This window comes from Salmo salar, chromosome ssa23, assembly GCF_905237065.1.
Source record: "Salmo salar chromosome ssa23, Ssal_v3.1, whole genome shotgun sequence".
In the NCBI taxonomy this organism is placed as follows: Eukaryota; Metazoa; Chordata; class Actinopteri; order Salmoniformes; family Salmonidae; genus Salmo; species Salmo salar.
The window spans coordinates 50,296,794-50,321,227 of record NC_059464.1 but is presented as its reverse complement, the minus strand read 5'-3'; the positions used below and the strand labels follow the sequence as shown (position 1 = coordinate 50,321,227).

The following is a 24,434-nucleotide window of genomic DNA, read 5'->3' as shown; positions in this document are numbered from 1 at the left end:
AACAAGCTACCGTTGTCAGGTGGTAGAACTCTAATGAATCGTTTGATAAAGCTACCTGATATAGGCCCAAGCTGCGACACCTTGCCCAGCCAGGGTAAAGGCTCAGGTCCAGGCTCAAACAGAGACATCATGAGATTAGATTTCTTCTTGCTGTCTGCCTGGGAGTACAGCATACCATACCACTCTGGGCTAGAGAGAGAGAGAGAGAGAAAATGTCAACAAAAAAAAATGTGTAAACAATTAACAGAGTGTCGTTTCCCCAAAATTTGAAACCCTTATTCAAGGTTTCAAAGACCTCTCTGATGAGGACAGGCTACCCGTCCTGTTGGGGGAGGACGCAGAGAGCTGTGGGTTGGCAGCGCACTACATTGCTGCCTGCCATAAGATGAGGGACAGTGTCTGACAGACCAATAAACCTGCACATGTCCTCTACTGTATGCTTATTGTTATTGTTCAATGTGTTGGTTATTTTGACCCTTGGTTATTGTTGTTACTGTTGTCCCCTTGACAATTTTGATTATTATCATTCTAATTATGTTAATATTGTAAATCTCCAATAAAGCAAATTGAATTGAGAGAGAATAGAATAACACATTATCTTACCCAGCGCCACCATGCCCTCTACCTTTATAGCATGCTATAAGCATGTTATGAACCTTTATAACATGTTATAAGCATGTTATGAACCTGTATAACATGTTATAACAGAACGTAGTACTCTTACCCCAGCTGTACCAGAGACACCATGCCCTCTACCTTTATAACATGCTATAAACATGTTATGAACCTTTATAACATGTTATAACAGAACATAGTACCATCTTACCCCAGCTGTACCAGAGACACCATGCCCTCTACCTTTATAACATGTTATAACAGAACGTAGTGCTATCTTACCCCAGCTGTACCAGACACCATGCCCTCTACCTTTATAACATGTTATAACAGAACGTAGTGCTATCTTACCCCAGCTGTACCAGACACCATGCCCTCTACCTTTATAACATGTTATAACAGAACGTAGTGCTATCTTACCCCAGCTGTACCAGAGACACTATGCCCTCTACCTTTATAACATGTTATAACAGAACATAGTACCATCTTACCCCAGCTGTACCAGAGACACCATGCCCTCTACCTTTATAACATGTTATAACAGAACGTAGTGCTATCTTACCCCAGCTGTACCAGACACCATGCCCTCTACCTTTATAACATGTTATAACAGAACGTAGTGCTATCTTACCCCAGCTGTACCAGACACCATGCCCCCTACCTTTATAACATGTTATAACAGAACGTAGTGCTATCTTACCCCAGCTGTACCAGACACCATGCCCTCTACCTTTATAACATGTTATAACAGAACGTAGTACTATCTTACCCCAGCTGTACCAGACACCATGCCCTCTACCTTTATAACATGCTATAAGCATGTTATGAACCTTTATAATGTGTTAGAACGTAGTACTATCTTACCCCAGCTGTACCAGACATGCTATAAGCATGTTATGAACCTTTATAATGTGTTAGAACGTAGTACCATCTTACCCCAGCTGTACCAGACATGCTATAAGCATGTTATGAACCTTTATAATGTGTTAGAACGTAGTACTATCTTACCCCAGCTGTACCAGAGACACCATGCCCCCTACCTTTATAACATGCTATAAACATGTTATGAACCTTTATAACGTGTTATAACAGAACGTAGTACTATCTTACCCCAGCTGTACCAGAGACACCATGCCCTCTACCTTTATAACATGTTATAACAGAACGTAGTGCTATCTTACCCCAGCTGTACCAGAGACACAATGCCCTCTACCTTTATAACATGTTATAACAGAACGTAGTACTATCTTACCCCAGCTGTACCAGAGACACCAAGCCCTCTACCTTTATAACATGTTATAACAGAACGTAGTACTATCTTACCCCAGCTGTACCAGAGACACTATGCCCTCTACCTTTATAACATGCTATAAGCATGTTATGAACCTTTATAACATGTTATAACAGAACATAGTACTATCTTACCCCAGCTGTACCAGAGACACCATGCCCTCTACCTTTATAACATACTATAAACATGTTATGAACCTTTATAACATGTTATAACAGAACGTAGTACTATCTTACCCCAGCTGTACCAGACACCATGCCCCCTACCTTTATAACATGCTATAACAGAACGTAGTGCTATCTTACCCCAGCTGTACCAGAGACACAATGCCCTCTACCTTTATAACATGTTATAACAGAACGTAGTACTATCTTACCCCAGCTGTACCAGGCACCATGCCCTCTACCTTTATAACATGTTATAAACATGTTATGAACCTTTATAACATGTTATAACAGAACGTAGTACTATCTTACCCCAGCTGTACCAGACACAATGCCCTCTACCCTTATAACATGCTATAAACATGTTATGAACCTTTATAACATGTTATAACAGAACGTAGTACTATCTTACTCCAGCTGTACCAGACATGCTATAAGCATGTTATGAACCTTTATAATGTGTTAGAATGTAGTACTATCTTTCCCCAGCTGTACCAGACACCATGCCCTCTACCTTTATAACATGTTATAAACATGTTATGAACCTTTATAACATGTTATAACAGAACGTAGTACTATCTTACCCCAGCTGCACCAGCGCCACCATGCCCTCTACCTTCAGACTGCCATGGAGTAGGACACAGAAGTTGGGGACCTTCCCTGCCTGCTGGTTGGCTGATGTCTCCTCCTCTGGCTCCTCTGTGGTTCCTGGACCCACATCATCCACCTCTGGAACCAAGAACACAACAATAAACTCATTAGAACACTCGTTTTAGAACATTAGAACACTCATTTAGAACATTAGAACACTCATTTAGAACATTAGAACACTCATTTAGAACATTAGAACAGTCTTTTAGAACACTCATTTAGAACATTAGAACAGTCTTTTAGAACACTCATTTAGAACATTAGAACAGTCTTTTAGAATATATAAAAACTATTTTAGAACATGACAACAGTAATTTAGAAGGATATTCTAGAAGACTAGAACACTACGTTTGGTATTAGTTAAAAGGCACAGATTAGAAGCGGTAACTAACCTTTATTGACAGCGATAGGCAGGACCAGGTGTCTGGACATGACAGGAGGACTGGAGATGTCTCCTATCTCTATAAAACCAACTATCTCCAGATCTGGAATACAGTTTGGCACTTACTTTTACTTGATGTATACAAATGGACAGCTTGAAGTGGAATGTCAGTATACACAACATACAATAAAACACATCTAAAATCAATTAACTGGGATAGTTCATCAAGTCATCGAAGAAAATGTGAAGGAGACTAAGTCAGGTGACTGGGCCGGTAGTGAAGGAGACTAAGTCAGGTGACTGGGCCGGTAGTGAAGGAGACTAAGTCAGGTGACTGGGCCGGTAGTGAAGGAGACTAAGTCAGGTGACTGGGCCGGTAGTGAAGGAGACTAAGTCAGGTGACTGGGCCGGTAGTGAAGGAGACTAAGTCAGGTGACTGGGCCGGTAGTGAAGGAGACTAAGTCAGGTGACTGGGCTGGTAAAGAACATACAGCGTCTATAGAAAGTCTATAAACCTTTGAACTTCTGTTCACATTTTGTTGTGACAGTGACTCAAGAGTTTCATGCATTTAAATAAGAACTTTGCCACTAATCTACACACCAAAAACACAATTGAATCATTCTTAACCTCGCCTTAGATAAGACTTGGTGGAAGCATCTTTGGTCAGCCATTACAGTTGCTGGGATAGGTCGTTACCAACTTTGCACACCTAGATTTGGTAATTATTTTTTACAAAAAACTGTTCAAACTCTCAAGTTTCTTGGGAAGCGTTGACGGACAGCAAACGTTAAGTCATGGCAAAAAAAATGTTTGATTGGATTGAGGTCAGAGCTCTGACTGGGCCTCTCCACTGACTGGGACTCTCTCCACCGACTGGGTGGAGATCAGAGCTCTGACTGGGCCCCTCTCCACCGACCGGGTGGAGGTCAGAGCTCTGACTGGGCCCCTCTCCACCGACGGGTGGAGGTCAGAGCTCTGACTGGGCCCCTCTCCACCGACCGTGGAGGTCAGGCTGACTGGCCTCTCCACCGACCGGGTGGAGGTCAGAGCTCTGACTGGGCCCCTCTCCACCGACCGGGTGGAGGTCAGAGCTCTGACTGGGCCCCTCTCCACCGACCGGGTGGAGGTCAGAGCTCTGACTGGGCCCCTCTCCACCGACCGGGTGGAGGTCAGAGCCTGACTGGGCCCCTCTCCACCGACTGGGTGGAGGTCAGAGCTCTGACTGGGCCCCTCTCCACCGACCGGGTAGGTCAGCTCTGACTGGGCCTCTCCACCGACCGGGTGGAGGTCAGAGCTCTGACTGGGCCTCTCCACCGACCGGTGGAGGTCAGAGCTCTGGCTGGGCCCCTCTCCACCGACCGAGTGGAGGTCAGAGCTCTGACTGGGCCCCTCTCCACCGACCGGGTGGAGGTCAGAGCTCTGACTGGGCCTCTCCACTGACTGGGTGGAGGTCAGAGCTCTGACTGGGCCCCTCTCCACCGACCGGGTGGAGGTCAGAGCTCTGACTGGGCCTCTCTCCACTGACTGGGTGGAGGTCAGAGCTCTGACTGGGCCTCTCTCCACTGACTTCGGCTCATCGGCATGCTGGAAGTGTTCGCTTTTTTTTTCAAGGACTTTTCTGTATGTTGCACCATTCATTTTCCCTTCTATCCTGGTAACATGTTTAACACGATGCCGCCACCACCATGCTTCACAGTAGTGGTGATGTGCCATGTATAACATGATGCTGCCACCACCATGCTTCACAGTAGTGGTGATGTGCCACGTATAACATGATGCTGCCACCACCATGCTTCACAGTAGTGGTGATGTGCCATGTATAACATGATGCTGCCACCACCATGCTTCACAGTAGTGGTGATGTGCCATGTATAACATGATGCTGCCACCACCATGCTTCACAGTAGTGGTGATGTGCCACGTATAACATGATGCTGCCACCACCATGCTTCACAGTAGAAGTGATGTGCCACGTATAACATGATGCTGCCACCACCATGCTTCATACCATGCTGCCACCACCACGCTTCACAGTAAGGACGGCGTTCTTTGGTTGATGAGCCTTGTTGGGTTTGCGCCAAAAGTAACGCTTTGCATTTAGGTCAAAAAGTAACATTTTTGTTTTGTCAGACCACAAAACGTTTTGTAACATGGCTGCTACAGAATCTCCTGAGTTTTTTTTGCATACTTCAAAAAGGGATTCAAGGTTCACTTTCTTGAGTAATGGCTTCCTTCTGGCCACCATACATGACTTATTTGTGGAGTGCTTGGGATATCATTTAGAGAGTCTGTTAGGTGGTACTGCATGATGGGATATCATTTAGAGAGTCTGTTAGGTGGTACTGCATGATGGGATATCATTTAGAGAGTCTGTTAGGTGGTACTGCATGATGGGATATCATTTAGAGAGTCCGTTAGGTGGTACTGCATGATGGGATATCATTTAGAGAGTCTGTTAGGTGGTACTGCATGATGGGATATCATTTAGAGAGTCCGTTAGGTGGTACTGCATGATGGGATATCATTTAGAGAGTCCGTTAGGTGGTACTGCATGATGGGATATCATTTAGAGAGTCCGTTAGGTGGTACTGCATGATGGGATATCATTTAGAGAGTCCGTTAGGTGGTACTGCATGATGGGATATCATTTAGAGAGTCCGTTAGGTGGTACTGCATGATGGGATATCATTTAGAGAGTCCGTTAGGTGGTACTGCATGATGGGATATCATTTAGAGAGTCCGTTAGGTGGTACTGCATGATGGGATATCATTTAGAGAGTCCGTTAGGTGGTACTGCATGATGGGATATCATTTAGAGAGTCCGTTAGGTGGTACTGCATGATGGGATATCATTTAGAGAGTCCGTTAGGTGGTACTGCATGATGGGATATCATTTAGAGAGTCCGTTAGGTGGTACTGCATGATGGGATATCATTTAGAGAGTCCGTTAGGTGGTACTGCATGATGGGATATCATTTAGAGAGTCCGTTAGGTGGTACTGCATGATGGGATATCATTTAGAGAGTCCGTTAGGTGGTACTGCATGATGGGATATCATTTAGAGAGTCCGTTAGGTGGTACTGCATGATGGGATATCATTTAGAGAGTCCGTTAGGTGGTACTGCATGATGGGATATCATTTAGAGAGTCCGTTAGGTGGTACTGCATGATGGGATATCATTTAGAGAGTCCGTTAGGTGGTACTGCATGATGGGATATCATTTAGAGAGTCCGTTAGGTGGTACTGCATGATGGGATATCATTTAGAGAGTCCGTTAGGTGGTACTGCATGATGGGATATCATTTAGAGAGTCCGTTAGGTGGTACTGCATGATGGGATATCATTTAGAGAGTCTGTTAGGTGGTACTGCATGATGGGATATCATTTAGAGAGTCCGTTAGGTGGTACTGCATGATGGGATATCATTTAGAGAGTCCGTTAGGTGGTACTGCATGATGGGATATCATTTAGAGAGTCCGTTAGGTGGTACTGCATGATGGGATATCATTTAGAGAGTCCGTTAGGTGGTACTGCATGATGGGATATCATTTAGAGAGTCTGTTAGGTGGTACTGCATGATGGGATATCATTTAGAGAGTCTGTTAGGTGGTACTGCATGATGGGATATCATTTAGAGAGTCTGTTAGGTGGTACTGCATGATGGGATATCATTTAGAGAGTCCGTTAGGTGGTACTGCATGATGGGATATCATTTAGAGAGTCTGTTAGGTGGTACTGCATGATGGGATATCATTTAGAGAGTCTGTTAGGTGGTACTGCATGATGGGATATCATTTAGAGCCTGTTAGGTGGTACTGCATGATGGGATATCATTTAGAGAGTCTGTTAGGTGGTACTGCATGATGGGATATCATTTAGAGAGTCTGTTAGGTGGTACTGCATGATGGGATATCATTTAGAGAGTCTGTTAGGTGGTACTGCATGATGGGATATCATTTAGAGAGTCTGTTAGGTGGTACTGCATGATGGGATATCATTTAGAGAGTCTGTTAGGTGGTACTGCATGATGGGATATCATTTAGAGAGTCTGTTAGGTGGTACTGCATGATGGGATATCATTTAGAGAGTCTGTTAGGTGGTACTGCATGATGGGATATCATTTAGAGCCTGTTAGGTACCTGTGAGGATGTGTCGTGGCATTGGGTCGATTTCTTCATCCAGGAAGACGGGCTCAGGTCTGGGAAACACCTGGACATCAGAAGCCAGGTTCCCACAACGCAGTACAGCAGGGAACGGAGAGTAGGCGGCATCTATCAGACGCCTGGAACACACACACACACACACACACACACACACACACACACACACACACACACACACACACACACACACACACACACACACACACACACACACACACACCGTGTGTAAAACAACAACACGCAGCGCGGCAGGGAACGGAGAGTAGGCCTCATCTGTCAGACTCCTGGACAGACAGATCAGTTTGACCATTATGGGGAAACACAAGCCGAGAGAAAGAACGAGCTTGGGATGTGACGTTAATGGAATTTCGGATGACAGTTATTGGCCAGCCAAACGGTAATAAACCGTTCGAATAGCAAGAAAATGCAATACTTGTGTAACTTTTATTTTAAAAAACATTTTCTCTTCGCCTATAGAAGTACCCATAGAAGCAAAAGCAGGAAGTTAAAAGCAGGAAGTTAAAAGCAGGAAGTGTACCCATGAAAATGTGCTGTGATTTGTTGATTCAACTCAACTGACAATATAAAATATATATAAAAAAATCAGCCAAATCAGTGAACATCATTACCATTGGAAATGATCGCATCACATCCAGAAGGAGAGGTCAGTACAGGTGCATCAAAGCTGGGGACCGAGAGACTGATAAACAGCTTCTATCTCCAGACCATCAGACTGTTAAACAGCTTCTATCTCCAGACCATCAGACTGTTAAACAGCTTCTATCTCCAGGCCATCAGACTGGTAAACAGCTTCTATCTCCAGACCATCAGACTGGTAAACAGCTTCTATCTCCAGGCCATCAGACTGGTAAACAGCTTCTATCTCCAGGCCATCAGACTGATAAACAGCTTCTATCTCCAGGCCATCAGACTGGTAAACAGCTTCTATCTCCAGGCCATCAGACTGATAAACAGCTTCTATCTCCAGGCCATCAGACTGTTAAACAGCTTCTATCTCCAGGCCATCAGACTGATAAACAGCTTCTATCTCCAGGCCATCAGACTGATAAACAGCTTCTATCTCCAGGCCATCAGACTGATAAACAGCTTCTATCTCCAGACCATCAGACTGGTAAACAGCTTCTATCTCCAGGCCATCAGACTGGTAAACAGCTTCTATCTCCAGGCCATCAGACTGGTAAACAGCTTCTATCTCCAGGCCATCAGACTGATAAACAGCTTCTATCTCCAGACCATCAGACTGATAAACAGCTTCTATCTCCAGACCATCAGACTGGTAAACAGCTTCTATCTCCAGACCATCAGACTGGTAAACAGCTTCTATCTCCAGGCGATCAGACTGGTAAACAGCTTCTATCTCCAGACCATCAGACTGGTAAACAGCTTCTATCTCCAGGCCATCAGACTGGTAAACAGCTTCTATCTCCAGGCCATCAGACTGGTAAACAGCTTCTATCTCCAAGCCATCAGACTGATAAACAGCTTCTATCTCCAGACCATCAGACTGATAAACAGCTTCTATCTCCAGACCATCAGACTGATAAACAGCTTCTATCTCCAGACCATCAGACTGGTAAACAGCTTCTATCTCCAGGCCATCAGACTGGTAAACAGCTTCTATCTCCAGACCATCAGACTGGTAAACAGCTTCTATCTCCAGACCATCAGACTGATAAACAGCTTCTATCTCCAGGCCATCAGACTGATAAACAGCTTCTATCTCCAGACCATCAGACTGTTAAACAGCTTCTATCTCCAGGCCATCAGACTGTTAAACAGCTTCTATCTCCAGGCCATCAGACTGGTAAACAGCTTCTATCTCCAGACCATCAGACTGATAAACAGCTTCTATCTCCAGGCCATCAGACTGTTAAACAGCTTCTATCTCCAGGCCATCAGACTGGTAAACAGCTTCTATCTCCAGGCCATCAGACTGATAAACAGCTTCTATCTCCATGCCATCAGACTGATAAACAGCTTCTATCTCCAGACCATCAGACTGATAAACAGCTTCTATCTCCAGGCCATCAGACTGGTAAACAGCTTCTATCTCCAGGCCATCAGACTGGTAAACAGCTTCTATCTCCAGGCCATCAGACTGGTAAACAGCTTCTATCTCCAGGCCATCAGACTGGTAAACAGCTTCTATCTCCAGGCCATCAGACTGTTAAACAGCTTCTATCTCCAGGCCATCAGACTGTTAAACAGCTTCTATCTCCAGACCATCAGACTGATAAACAGCTTCTATCTCCAGACCATCAGACTGGTAAACAGCTTCTATCTCCAGACCATCAGACTGTTAAACAGCTTCTATCTCCAGGCCATCAGACTGGTAAACAGCTTCTATCTCCAGGCCATCAGACTGGTAAACAGCTTCTATCTCCAGGCCATCAGACTGATAAACAGCTTCTATCTCCAGACCATCAGACTGTTAAACAGCTTCTATCTCCAGACCATCAGACTGTTAAACAGCTTCTATCTCCAGGCCATCAGACTGGTAAACAGCTTCTATCTCCAGACCATCAGACTGGTAAACAGCTTCTATCTCCAGGCCATCAGACTGGTAAACAGCTTCTATCTCCAGGCCATCAGACTGATAAACAGCTTCTATCTCCAGGCCATCAGACTGGTAAACAGCTTCTATCTCCAGGCCATCAGACTGATAAACAGCTTCTATCTCCAGACCATCAGACTGTTAAACAGCTTCTATCTCCAGGCCATCAGACTGATAAACAGCTTCTATCTCCAGGCCATCAGACTGATAAACAGCTTCTATCTCCAGGCCATCAGACTGTTAAACAGCTTCTATCTCCAGGCCATCAGACTGTTAAACAGCTTCTATCTCCAGGCCATCAGACTGTTAAACAGCTTCTATCTCCAGACCATCAGACTGTTAAACAGCTTCTATCTCCAGGCCATCAGACTGGTAAACAGCTTCTATCTCCAGGCCATCAGACTGGTAAACAGCTTCTATCTCCAGGCCATCAGACTGTTAAACAGCTTCTATCTCCAGGCCATCAGACTGTTAAACAGCTTCTATCTCCAGGCCATCAGACTGTTAAACAGCTTCTATCTCCAGGCCATCAGACTGTTAAACAGCTTCTATCTCCAGACCATCAGACTGGTAAACAGCTTCTATCTCCAGACCATCAGACTGGTAAACAGCTTCTATCTCCAGACCATCAGACTGTTAAACAGCTTCTATCTCCAGACCATCAGACTGTTAAACAGCTTCTATCTCCAGGCCATCAGACTGTTAAACAGCTTCTATCTCCAGGCCATCAGACTGATAAACAGCTTCTATCTCCAGACCATCAGACTGATAAACAGCTTCTATCTCCAGGCCATCAGACTGATAAACAGCTTCTATCTCCAGGCCATCAGACTGATAAACAGCTTCTATCTCCAGACCATCAGACTGATAAACAGCTTCTATCTCCAGGCCATCAGACTGATAAACAGCTTCTATCTCCAGACCATCAGACTGTTAAACAGCTTCTATCTCCAGGCCATCAGACTGTTAAACAGCTTCTATCTCCAGGCCATCAGACTGATAAACAGCTTCTATCTCCAGGCCATCAGACTGGTAATTAGCTTCTATCTCCAGACCATCAGACTGGTAAACAGCTTCTATCTCCAGACCATCAGACTGGTAAACAGCTTCTATCTCCAGACCATCAGACTGTTAAACAGCTTCTATCTCCAGACCATCAGACTGTTAAACAGCTTCTATCTCCAGGCCATCAGACTGGTAAACAGCTTCTATCTCCAGACCATCAGACTGGTAAACAGCTTCTATCTCCAGGCCATCAGACTGATAAACAGCTTCTATCTCCAGGCCATCAGACTGTTAAACAGCTTCTATCTCCAGGCCATCAGACTGTTAAACAGCTTCTATCTCCAGGCCATCAGACTGATAAACAGCTTCTATCTCCAGGCCATCAGACTGATAAACAGCTTCTATCTCCAGGCCATCAGACTGTTAAACAGCTTCTATCTCCAGGCCATCAGACTGGTAAACAGCTTCTATCTCCAGGCCATCAGACTGGTAAACAGCTTCTATCTCCAGGCCATCAGACTGGTAAACAGCTTCTATCTCCAGGCCATCAGACTGGTAAACAGCTTCTATCTCCAGGCCATCAGACTGGTAAACAGCTTCTATCTCCAGGCCATCAGACTGTTAAACAGCTTCTATCTCCAGGCCATCAGACTGGTAAACAGCTTCTATCTCCAGACCATCAGACTGGTAAACAGCTTCTATCTCCAGGCCATCAGACTGGTAAACAGCTTCTATCTCCAGGCCATCAGACTGATAAACAGCTTCTATCTCCAGGCCATCAGACTGGTAAACAGCTTCTATCTCCAGGCCATCAGACTGATAAACAGCTTCTATCTCCAGGCCATCAGACTGTTAAACAGCTTCTATCTCCAGGCCATCAGACTGATAAACAGCTTCTATCTCCAGGCCATCAGACTGATAAACAGCTTCTATCTCCAGGCCATCAGACTGGTAAACAGCTTCTATCTCCAGACCATCAGACTGGTAAACAGCTTCTATCTCCAGGCCATCAGACTGGTAAACAGCTTCTATCTCCAGGCCATCAGACTGATAAACAGCTTCTATCTCCAGACCATCAGACTGATAAACAGCTTCTATCTCCAGACCATCAGACTGGTAAACAGCTTCTATCTCCAGGCCATCAGACTGGTAAACAGCTTCTATCTCCAGGCCATCAGACTGGTAAACAGCTTCTATCTCCAGGCCATCAGACTGATAAACAGCTTCTATCTCCAGGCCATCAGACTGATAAACAGCTTCTATCTCCAGGCCATCAGACTGATAAACAGCTTCTATCTCCAGGCCATCAGACTGGTAAACAGCTTCTATCTCCAGGCCATCAGACTGGTAAACAGCTTCTATCTCCAGGCCATCAGACTGGTAAACAGCTTCTATCTCCAGGCCATCAGACTGATAAACAGCTTCTATCTCCAGACCATCAGACTGATAAACAGCTTCTATCTCCAGACCATCAGACTGGTAAACAGCTTCTATCTCCAGACCATCAGACTGGTAAACAGCTTCTATCTCCAAGCCATCAGACTGATAAACAGCTTCTATCTCCAGACCATCAGACTGATAAACAGCTTCTATCTCCAGGCCATCAGACTGATAAACAGCTTCTATCTCCAGGCCATCAGACTGATAAACAGCTTCTATCTCCAGGCCATCAGACTGTTAAACAGCTTCTATCTCCAGGCCATCAGACTGTTAAACAGCTTCTATCTCCAGGCCATCAGACTGTTAAACAGCTTCTATCTCCAGACCATCAGACTGTTAAACAGCTTCTATCTCCAGGCCATCAGACTGGTAAACAGCTTCTATCTCCAGGCCATCAGACTGGTAAACAGCTTCTATCTCCAGGCCATCAGACTGTTAAACAGCTTCTATCTCCAGGCCATCAGACTGTTAAACAGCTTCTATCTCCAGGCCATCAGACTGTTAAACAGCTTCTATCTCCAGGCCATCAGACTGTTAAACAGCTTCTATCTCCAGGCCATCAGACTGGTAAACAGCTTCTATCTCCAGACCATCAGACTGGTAAACAGCTTCTATCTCCAGGCCATCAGACTGTTAAACAGCTTCTATCTCCAGACCATCAGACTGTTAAACAGCTTCTATCTCCAGGCCATCAGACTGTTAAACAGCTTCTATCTCCAGGCCATCAGACTGATAAACAGCTTCTATCTCCAGACCATCAGACTGATAAACAGCTTCTATCTCCAGGCCATCAGACTGATAAACAGCTTCTATCTCCAGGCCATCAGACTGATAAACAGCTTCTATCTCCAGGCCATCAGACTGATAAACAGCTTCTATCTCCAGGCCATCAGACTGATAAACAGCTTCTATCTCCAGACCATCAGACTGTTAAACAGCTTCTATCTCCAGGCCATCAGACTGTTAAACAGCTTCTATCTCCAGGCCATCAGACTGATAAACAGCTTCTATCTCCAGACCATCAGACTGGTAAATAGCTTCTATCTCCAGACCATCAGACTGGTAAACAGCTTCTATCTCCAGACCATCAGACTGGTAAACAGCTTCTATCTCCAGACCATCAGACTGTTAAACAGCTTCTATCTCCAGACCATCAGACTGTTAAACAGCTTCTATCTCCAGGCCATCAGACTGGTAAACAGCTTCTATCTCCAGACCATCAGACTGGTAAACAGCTTCTATCTCCAGGCCATCAGACTGGTAAACAGCTTCTATCTCCAGGCCATCAGACTGATAAACAGCTTCTATCTCCAGGCCATCAGACTGGTAAACAGCTTCTATCTCCAGGCCATCAGACTGATAAACAGCTTCTATCTCCAGGCCATCAGACTGTTAAACAGCTTCTATCTCCAGGCCATCAGACTGATAAACAGCTTCTATCTCCAGGCCATCAGACTGATAAACAGCTTCTATCTCCAGGCCATCAGACTGATAAACAGCTTCTATCTCCAGACCATCAGACTGGTAAACAGCTTCTATCTCCAGGCCATCAGACTGGTAAACAGCTTCTATCTCCAGGCCATCAGACTGGTAAACAGCTTCTATCTCCAGGCCATCAGACTGATAAAGAGCTTCTATCTCCAGACCATCAGACTGATAAACAGCTTCTATCTCCAGACCATCAGACTGATAAACAGCTTCTATCTCCAGACCATCAGACTGGTAAACAGCTTCTATCTCCAGGCCATCAGACTGGTAAACAGCTTCTATCTCCAGGCCATCAGACTGGTAAACAGCTTCTATCTCCAGGCCATCAGACTGATAAACAGCTTCTATCTCCAGGCCATCAGACTGATAAACAGCTTCTATCTCCAGGCCATCAGACTGTTAAACAGCTTCTATCTCCAGGCCATCAGACTGTTAAACAGCTTCTATCTCCAGGCCATCAGACTGTTAAACAGCTTCTATCTCCAGACCATCAGACTGTTAAACAGCTTCTATCTCCAGGCCATCAGACTGGTAAACAGCTTCTATCTCCAGGCCATCAGACTGGTAAACAGCTTCTATCTCCAGGCCATCAGACTGTTAAACAGCTTCTATCTCCAGGCCATCAGACTGATAAACAGCTTCTATCTCAATGCCATCAGACTGATAAACAGCTTCTATCTCCAGACCATCAGACTGATAAACAGCTTCTATCTCCAGGCCATCAGACTGGTAAACAGCTTCTATCTCCAGACCATCAGACTGGTAAACAGCTTCTATCTCCAGACCATCAGACTGATAAACAGCTTCTATCTCCAGGCCATCAGACTGATAAACAGCTTCTATCTCCAGACCATCAGACTGTTAAACAGCTTCTATCTCCAGGCCATCAGACTGTTAAACAGCTTCTATCTCCAGGCCATCAGACTGATAAACAGCTTCTATCTCCAGACCATCAGACTGATAAACAGCTTCTATCTCCAGACCATCAGACTGGTAAACAGCTTCTATCTCCAGGCCATCAGACTGGTAAACAGCTTCTATCTCCAGGCCATCAGACTGATAAACAGCTTCTATCTCCAGGCCATCAGACTGGTAAACAGCTTCTATCTCCAGGCCATCAGACTGATAAACAGCTTCTATCTCCAGGCCATCAGACTGTTAAACAGCTTCTATCTCCAGGCCATCAGACTGATAAACAGCTTCTATCTCCAGGCCATCAGACTGATAAACAGCTTCTATCTCCAGGCCATCAGACTGGTAAACAGCTTCTATCTCCAGACCATCAGACTGGTAAACAGCTTCTATCTCCAGGCCATCAGACTGGTAAACAGCTTCTATCTCCAGGCCATCAGACTGATAAACAGCTTCTATCTCCAGACCATCAGACTGATAAACAGCTTCTATCTCCAGACCATCAGACTGGTAAACAGCTTCTATCTCCAGGCCATCAGACTGGTAAACAGCTTCTATCTCCAGGCCATCAGACTGGTAAACAGCTTCTATCTCCAGGCCATCAGACTGATAAACAGCTTCTATCTCCAGACCATCAGACTGATAAACAGCTTCTATCTCCAGACCATCAGACTGATAAACAGCTTCTATCTCCAGACCATCAGACTGGTAAACAGCTTCTATCTCCAGGCCATCAGACTGGTAAACAGCTTCTATCTCCAGGCCATCAGACTGGTAAACAGCTTCTATCTCCAGGCCATCAGACTGATAAACAGCTTCTATCTCCAGGCCATCAGACTGATAAACAGCTTCTATCTCCAGACCATCAGACTGTTAAACAGCTTCTATCTCCAGACCATCAGACTGTTAAACAGCTTCTATCTCCAGGCCATCAGACTGATAAACAGCTTCTATCTCCAGACCATCAGACTGATAAACAGCTTCTATCTCCAGACCATCAGACTGTTAAACAGCTTCTATCTCCAGGCCATCAGACTGGTAAACAGCTTCTATCTCCAGGCCATCAGACTGGTAAACAGCTTCTATCTCCAGGCCATCAGACTGGTAAACAGCTTCTATCTCCAGACCATCAGACTGGTAAACAGCTTCTATCTCCAGACCATCAGACTGGTAAACAGCTTCTATCTCCAGACCATCAGACTGTTAAACAGCTTCTATCTCCAGACCATCAGACTGTTAAACAGCTTCTATCTCCAGGCCATCAGACTGGTAAACAGCTTCTATCTCCAGACCATCAGACTGGTAAACAGCTTCTATCTCCAGGCCATCAGACTGGTAAACAGCTTCTATCTCCAGGCCATCAGACTGATAAACAGCTTCTATCTCCAGGCCATCAGACTGGTAAACAGCTTCTATCTCCAGGCCATCAGACTGATAAACAGCTTCTATCTCCAGGCCATCAGACTGTTAAACAGCTTCTATCTCCAGGCCATCAGACTGATAAACAGCTTCTATCTCCAGGCCATCAGACTGATAAACAGCTTCTATCTCCAGGCCATCAGACTGATAAACAGCTTCTATCTCCAGACCATCAGACTGGTAAACAGCTTCTATCTCCAGGCCATCAGACTGGTAAACAGCTTCTATCTCCAGGCCATCAGACTGGTAAACAGCTTCTATCTCCAGGCCATCAGACTGATAAACAGCTTCTATCTCCAGGCCATCAGACTGATAAACAGCTTCTATCTCCAGACCATCAGACTGATAAACAGCTTCTATCTCCAGGCCATCAGACTGATAAACAGCTTCTATCTCCAGGCCATCAGACTGATAAACAGCTTCTATCTCCAGACCATCAGACTGGTAAACAGCTTCTATCTCCAGGCCATCAGACTGGTAAACAGCTTCTATCTCCAGGCCATCAGACTGATAAACAGCTTCTATCTCCAGGCCATCAGACTGATAAACAGCTTCTATCTCCAGGCCATCAGACTGATAAACAGCTTCTATCTCCAGGCCATCAGACTGATAAACAGCTTCTATCTCCAGGCCATCAGACTGATAAACAGCTTCTATCTCCAGGCCATCAGACTGATAAACAGCTTCTATCTCCAGGCCATCAGACTGATAAACAGCTTCTATCTCCAGGCCATCAGACTGATAAAAAGCTTCTATCTCCAGACCATCAGACTGGTAAACAGCTTCTATCTCCAGGCCATCAGACTGGTAAACAGCTTCTATCTCCAGGCCATCAGACTGATAAACAGCTTCTATCTCCAGGCCATCAGACTGATAAACAGCTTCTATCTCCAGGCCATCAGACTGATAAACAGCTTCTATCTCAATGCCATCAGACTGATAAACAGCTTCTATCTCCAGGCCATCAGACTGATAAACAGCTTCTATCTCCAGGCCATCAGACTGATAAACAGCTTCTATCTCCAGGCCATCAGACTGATAAACAGCTTCTATCTCCAGACCATCAGACTGGTAAACAGCTTCTATCTCCAGGCCATCAGACTGATAAACAGCTTCTATCTCCAGACCATCAGACTGTTAAACAGCTTCTATCTCCAGACCATCAGACTGTTAAACAGCTTCTATCTCCAGGCCATCAGACTGATAAACAGCTTCTATCTCCAGACCATCAGACTGATAAACAGCTTCTATCTCCAGACCATCAGACTGGTAAACAGCTTCTATCTCCAGGCCATCAGACTGATAAACAGCTTCTATCTCCAGGCCATCAGACTGATAAACAGCTTCTATCTCCAGGCCATCAGACTGATAAACAGCTTCTATCTCCAGGCCATCAGACTGATAAACAGCTTCTATCTCCAGACCATCAGACTGGTAAACAGCTTCTATCTCCAGGCCATCAGACTGGTAAACAGCTTCTATCTCCAGGCCATCAGACTGATAAACAGCTTCTATCTCCAGGCCATCAGACTGATAAACAGCTTCTATCTCCAGGCCATCAGACTGATAAACAGCTTCTATCTCCAGACCATCAGACTGGTAAACAGCTTCTATCTCCAGGCCATCAGACTGGTAAACAGCTTCTATCTCCAGGCCATCAGACTGGTAAACAGCTTCTATCTCCAGGCCATCAGACTGATAAACAGCTTCTATCTCCAGACCATCAGACTGATAAACAGCTTCTATCTCCAGACCATCAGACTGATAAACAGCTTCTATCTCCAGACCATCAGACTGGTAAACAGCTTCTATCTCCAGGCCATCAGACTGGTAAACAGCTTCTATCTCCAGACCATCAGACTGGTAAACAGCTTCTATCTCCAGGCCATCAGACTGGTAAACAGCTTCTATCTCCAGGCCATCAGACTGGTAAACAGCTTCTATCTCCAAGCCATCAGACTGATAAACAGCTTCTATCTCCAGACCATCAGACTGATAAACAGCTTCTATCTCCAGACCATCAGACTGATAAACAGCTTCTATCTCCAGACCATCAGACTGGTAAACAGCTTCTATCTCCAGGCCATCAGACTGGTAAACAGCTTCTATCTCCAGACCATCAGACTGGTAAACAGCTTCTATCTCCAGACCATCAGACTGATAAACAGCTTCTATCTCCAGGCCATCAGACTGATAAACAGCTTCTATCTCCAGACCATCAGACTGTTAAACAGCTTCTATCTCCAGGCCATCAGACTGTTAAACAGCTTCTATCTCCAGGCCATCAGACTGATAAACAGCTTCTATCTCCAGACCATCAGACTGATAAACAGCTTCTATCTCCAGACCATCAGACTGTTAAACAGCTTCTATCTCCAGGCCATCAGACTGGTAAACAGCTTCTATCTTCAGGCCATCAGACTGATAAACAGCTTCTATCTCAATGCCATCAGACTGATAAACAGCTTCTATCTCTAGACCATCAGACTGATAAACAGCTTCTATCTCCAGGCCATCAGACTGGTAAACAGCTTCTATCTCCAGACCATCAGACTGGTAAACAGCTTCTATCTCCAGACCATCAGACTGATAAACAGCTTCTATCTCCAGGCCATCAGACTGATAAACAGCTTCTATCTCCAGACCATCAGACTGTTAAACAGCTTCTATCTCCAGGCCATCAGACTGTTAAACAGCTTCTATCTCCAGGCCATCAGACTGATAAACAGCTTCTATCTCCAGACCATCAGACTGATAAACAGCTTCTATCTCCAGACCATCAGACTGTTAAACAGCTTCTATCTCCAGGCCATCAGACTGGTAAACAGCTTCTATCTCCAGGCCATCAGACTGGTAAACAGCTTCTATCTCCAGACCATCAGACTGATAAACAGCTTCTATCTCCAGACCATCAGACTGTTAAACAGCTTCTATCTCCAGACCATCAGACTGTTAAACAGCTTCTATCTCCAGGCCATCAGACTGGTAAACAGCTTCTATCTCCAGACCATCAGACTGGTAAACAGCTTCTATCTCCAGGCCATCAGACTGGTAAACAGCTTCTATCTCCAGGCCATCAGACTGATAAACAGCTTCTATCTCCAGGCCATCAGACTGGTAAACAGCTTCTATCTCCAGGCCATCAGACTGATAAACAGCTTCTATCTCCAGGCCATCAGACTGTTAAACAGCTTCTATCTCCAGGCCATCAGACTGATAAACAGCTTCTATCTCCAGGCCATCAGACTGATAAACAGCTTCTATCTCCAGGCCATCAGACTGATAAACAGCTTCTATCTCCAGACCATCAGACTGGTAAACAGCTTCTATCTCCAGGCCATCAGACTGGTAAACAGCTTCTATCTCCAGGCCATCAGACTGGTAAACAGCTTCTATCTCCAGGCCATCAGACTGATAAACAGCTTCTATCTCCAGGCCATCAGACTGATAAACAGCTTCTATCTCCAGACCATCAGACTGATAAACAGCTTCTATCTCCAGACCATCAGACTGGTAAACAGCTTCTATCTCCAGGCCATCAGACTGGTAAACAGCTTCTATCTCCAGGCCATCAGACTGGTAAACAGCTTCTATCTCCAAGCCATCAGACTGATAAACAGCTTCTATCTCCAGACCATCAGACTGATAAACAGCTTCTATCTCCAGACCATCAGACTGATAAACAGCTTCTATCTCCAGACCATCAGACTGGTAAACAGCTTCTATCTCCAGGCCATCAGACTGGTAAACAGCTTCTATCTCCAGGCCATCAGACTGATAAACAGCTTCTATCTCCAGACCATCAGACTGATAAACAGCTTCTATCTCCAGACCATCAGACTGTTAAACAGCTTCTATCTCCAGACCATCAGACTGGTAAACAGCTTCTATCTCCAGACCATCAGACTGGTAAACAGCTTCTATCTCCAGGCCATCAGACTGATAAACAGCTTCTATCTCCAGGCCATCAGACTGATAAACAGCTTCTATCTCCAGGCCATCAGACTGATAAACAGCTTCTATCTCCAGGCCATCAGACTGTTAAACAGCTTCTATCTCCAGGCCATCAGACTGTTAAACAGCTTCTATCTCCAGGCCATCAGACTGTTAAACAGCTTCTATCTCCAGGCCATCAGACTGGTAAACAGCTTCTATCTCCAGGCCATCAGACTGGTAAACAGCTTCTATCTCCAGGCCATCAGACTGTTAAACAGCTTCTATCTCCAGGCCATCAGACTGGTAAACAGCTTCTATCTCCAGGCCATCAGACTGTTAAACAGCTTCTATCTCCAGGCCATCAGACTGTTAAACAGCTTCTATCTCCAGACCATCAGACTGGTAAACAGCTTCTATCTCCAGACCATCAGACTGGTAAACAGCTTCTATCTCCAGACCATCAGACTGTTAAACAGCTTCTATCTCCAGACCATCAGACTGTTAAACAGCTTCTATCTCCAGGCCATCAGACTGTTAAACAGCTTCTATCTCCAGGCCATCAGACTGATAAACAGCTTCTATCTCCAGACCATCAGACTGATAAACAGCTTCTATCTCCAGGCCATCAGACTGATAAACAGCTTCTATCTCCAGACCATCAGACTGATAAACAGCTTCTATCTCCAGGCCATCAGACTGATAAACAGCTTCTATCTCCAGACCATCAGACTGTTAAACAGCTTCTATCTCCAGGCCATCAGACTGTTAAACAGCTTCTATCTCCAGGCCATCAGACTGATAAACAGCTTCTATCTCCAGACCATCAGACTGGTAATTAGCTTCTATCTCCAGACCATCAGACTGGTAAACAGCTTCTATCTCCAGACCATCAGACTGTTAAACAGCTTCTATCTCCAGGCCATCAGACTGTTAAACAGCTACTATCTCCAGGCCATCAGACTGGTAAACAGCTTCTATCTCCAGACCATCAGACTGGTAAACAGCTTCTATCTCCAGGCCATCAGACTGGTAAACAGCTTCTATCTCCAGGCCATCAGACTGATAAACAGCTTCTATCTCCAGGCCATCAGACTGGTAAACAGCTTCTATCTCCAGGCCATCAGACTGATAAACAGCTTCTATCTCCAGGCCATCAGACTGTTAAACAGCTTCTATCTCCAGGCCATCAGACTGATAAACAGCTTCTATCTCCAGGCCATCAGACTGATAAACAGCTTCTATCTCCAGACCATCAGACTGGTAAACAGCTTCTATCTCCAGGCCATCAGACTGGTAAACAGCTTCTATCTCCAGGCCATCAGACTGATAAACAGCTTCTATCTCCAGGCCATCAGACTGATAAACAGCTTCTATCTCCAGGCCATCAGACTGATAAACAGCTTCTATCTCCAGACCATCAGACTGGTAAACAGCTTCTATCTCCAGGCCATCAGACTGGTAAACAGCTTCTATCTCCAGGCCATCAGACTGGTAAACAGCTTCTATCTCCAGGCCATCAGACTGGTAAACAGCTTCTATCTCCAAGCCATCAGACTGGTAAACAGCTTCTATCTCCAGGCCATCAGACTGGTAAACAGCTTCTATCTCCAGGCCATCAGACTGGTAAACAGCTTCTATCTCCAGGCCATCAGACTGGTAAACAGCTTCTATCTCCAGGCCATCAGACTGATAAACAGCTTCTATCTCCAGGCCATCAGACTGTTAAACAGCTTCTATCTCCAGGCCATCAGACTGATAAACAGCTTCTATCTCCAGGCCATCAGACTGATAAACAGCTTCTATCTCCAGGCCATCAGACTGATAAACAGCTTCTATCTCCAGACCATCAGACTGGTAAACAGCTTCTATCTCCAGGCCATCAGACTGGTAAACAGCTTCTATCTCCAGGCCATCAGACTGGTAAACAGCTTCTATCTCCAGGCCATCAGACTGATAAACAGCTTCTATCTCCAGACCATCAGACTGATAAACAGCTTCTATCTCCAGACCATCAGACTGATAAACAGCTTCTATCTCCAGACCATCAGACTGGTAAACAGCTTCTATCTCCAGGCCATCAGACTGGTAAACAGCTTCTATCTCCAGGCCATCAGACTGGTAAACAGCTTCTATCTCCAAGCCATCAGACTGATAAACAGCTTCTATCTCCAGACCATCAGACTGATAAACAGCTTCTATCTCCAGACCATCAGACTGATAAACAGCTTCTATCTCCAGACCATCAGACTGGTAAACAGCTTCTATCTCCAGGCCATCAGACTGGTAAACAGCTTCTATCTCCAGGCCATCAGACTGATAAACAGCTTCTATCTCCAGACCATCAGACTGATAAACAGCTTCTATCTCCAGACCATCAGACTGTTAAACAGCTTCTATCTCCAGACCATCAGACTGGTAAACAGCTTCTATCTCCAGACCATCAGACTGGTAAACAGCTTCTATCTCCAGGCCATCAGACTGATAAACAGCTTCTATCTCCAGGCCATCAGACTGATAAACAGCTTCTATCTCCAGGCCATCAGACTGTTAAACAGCTTCTATCTCCAGGCCATCAGACTGTTAAACAGCTTCTATCTCCAGGCCATCAGACTGTTAAACAGCTTCTATCTCCAGACCATCAGACTGTTAAACAGCTTCTATCTCCAGGCCATCAGACTGGTAAACAGCTTCTATCTCCAGGCCATCAGACTGGTAAACAGCTTCTATCTCCAGGCCATCAGACTGTTAAACAGCTTCTATCTCCAGGCCATCAGACTGGTAAACAGCTTCTATCTCCAGGCCATCAGACTGTTAAACAGCTTCTATCTCCAGGCCATCAGACTGTTAAACAGCTTCTATCTCCAGACCATCAGACTGGTAAACAGCTTCTATCTCCAGGCCATCAGACTGGTAAACAGCTTCTATCTCCAGACCATCAGACTGTTAAACAGCTTCTATCTCCAGACCATCAGACTGTTAAACAGCTTCTATCTCCAGGCCATCAGACTGTTAAACAGCTTCTATCTCCAGGCCATCAGACTGATAAACAGCTTCTATCTCCAGACCATCAGACTGATAAACAGCTTCTATCTCCAGGCCATCAGACTGATAAACAGCTTCTATCTCCAGACCATCAGACTGATAAACAGCTTCTATCTCCAGGCCATCAGACTGATAAACAGCTTCTATCTCCAGACCATCAGACTGTTAAACAGCTTCTATCTCCAGGCCATCAGACTGTTAAACAGCTTCTATCTCCAGGCCATCAGACTGATAAACAGCTTCTATCTCCAGACCATCAGACTGGTAATTAGCTTCTATCTCCAGACCATCAGACTGGTAAACAGCTTCTATCTCCAGACCATCAGACTGGTAAACAGCTTCTATCTCCAGACCATCAGACTGTTAAACAGCTTCTATCTCCAGGCCATCAGACTGGTAAACAGCTTCTATCTCCAGACCATCAGACTGGTAAACAGCTTCTATCTCCAGGCCATCAGACTGGTAAACAGCTTCTATCTCCAGGCCATCAGACTGATAAACAGCTTCTATCTCCAGGCCATCAGACTGGTAAACAGCTTCTATCTCCAGGCCATCAGACTGATAAACAGCTTCTATCTCCAGGCCATCAGACTGTTAAACAGCTTCTATCTCCAGGCCATCAGACTGATAAACAGCTTCTATCTCCAGGCCATCAGACTGATAAACAGCTTCTATCTCCAGGCCATCAGACTGATAAACAGCTTCTATCTCCAGACCATCAGACTGGTAAACAGCTTCTATCTCCAGGCCATCAGACTGGTAAACAGCTTCTATCTCCAGGCCATCAGACTGGTAAACAGCTTCTATCTCCAGGCCATCAGACTGATAAAGAGCTTCTATCTCCAGGCCATCAGACTGATAAAGAGCTTCTATCTCCAGACCATCAGACTGATAAACAGCTTCTATCTCCAGACCATCAGACTGATAAACAGCTTCTATCTCCAGGCCATCAGACTGGTAAACAGCTTCTATCTCCAGGCCATCAGACTGGTAAACAGCTTCTATCTCCAGGCCATCAGACTGGTAAACAGCTTCTATCTCCAGGCCATCAGACTGATAAACAGCTTCTATCTCCAGGCCATCAGACTGATAATCAGCTTCTATCTCAATGCCATCAGACTGTTAAACAGCTTCTATCTCCAGGCCATCAGACTGTTAAACAGCTTCTATCTCCAGGCCATCAGACTGTTAAACAGCTTCTATCTCCAGACCATCAGACTGTTAAACAGCTTCTATCTCCAGGCCATCAGACTGGTAAACAGCTTCTATCTCCAGGCCATCAGACTGGTAAACAGCTTCTATCTCCAGGCCATCAGACTGTTAAACAGCTTCTATCTCCAGGCCATCAG

General features: G+C 45.2%; 1 protein-coding gene across 2 annotated transcripts in view; it reads right to left on the bottom strand.

Annotated features, from left to right (window-relative positions):
• Positions 1 to 24,434, bottom strand: part of ints14 (integrator complex subunit 14) — a 47,383-nt gene that overhangs the window by 2,724 nt on the left and 20,225 nt on the right. For both annotated transcript variants that reach the window (XM_045706272.1, XM_045706273.1), the window contains 4 exons: positions 7,245 to 7,387; positions 3,114 to 3,206; positions 2,655 to 2,799; positions 56 to 189 (listed from right to left, as the gene is read on the bottom strand). In XM_045706272.1, the coding sequence (XP_045562228.1) occupies positions 56 to 189; positions 2,655 to 2,799; positions 3,114 to 3,206; positions 7,245 to 7,387 (515 nt within the window). The remainder of the gene's footprint in view (positions 1 to 55; positions 190 to 2,654; positions 2,800 to 3,113; positions 3,207 to 7,244; positions 7,388 to 24,434) is intronic.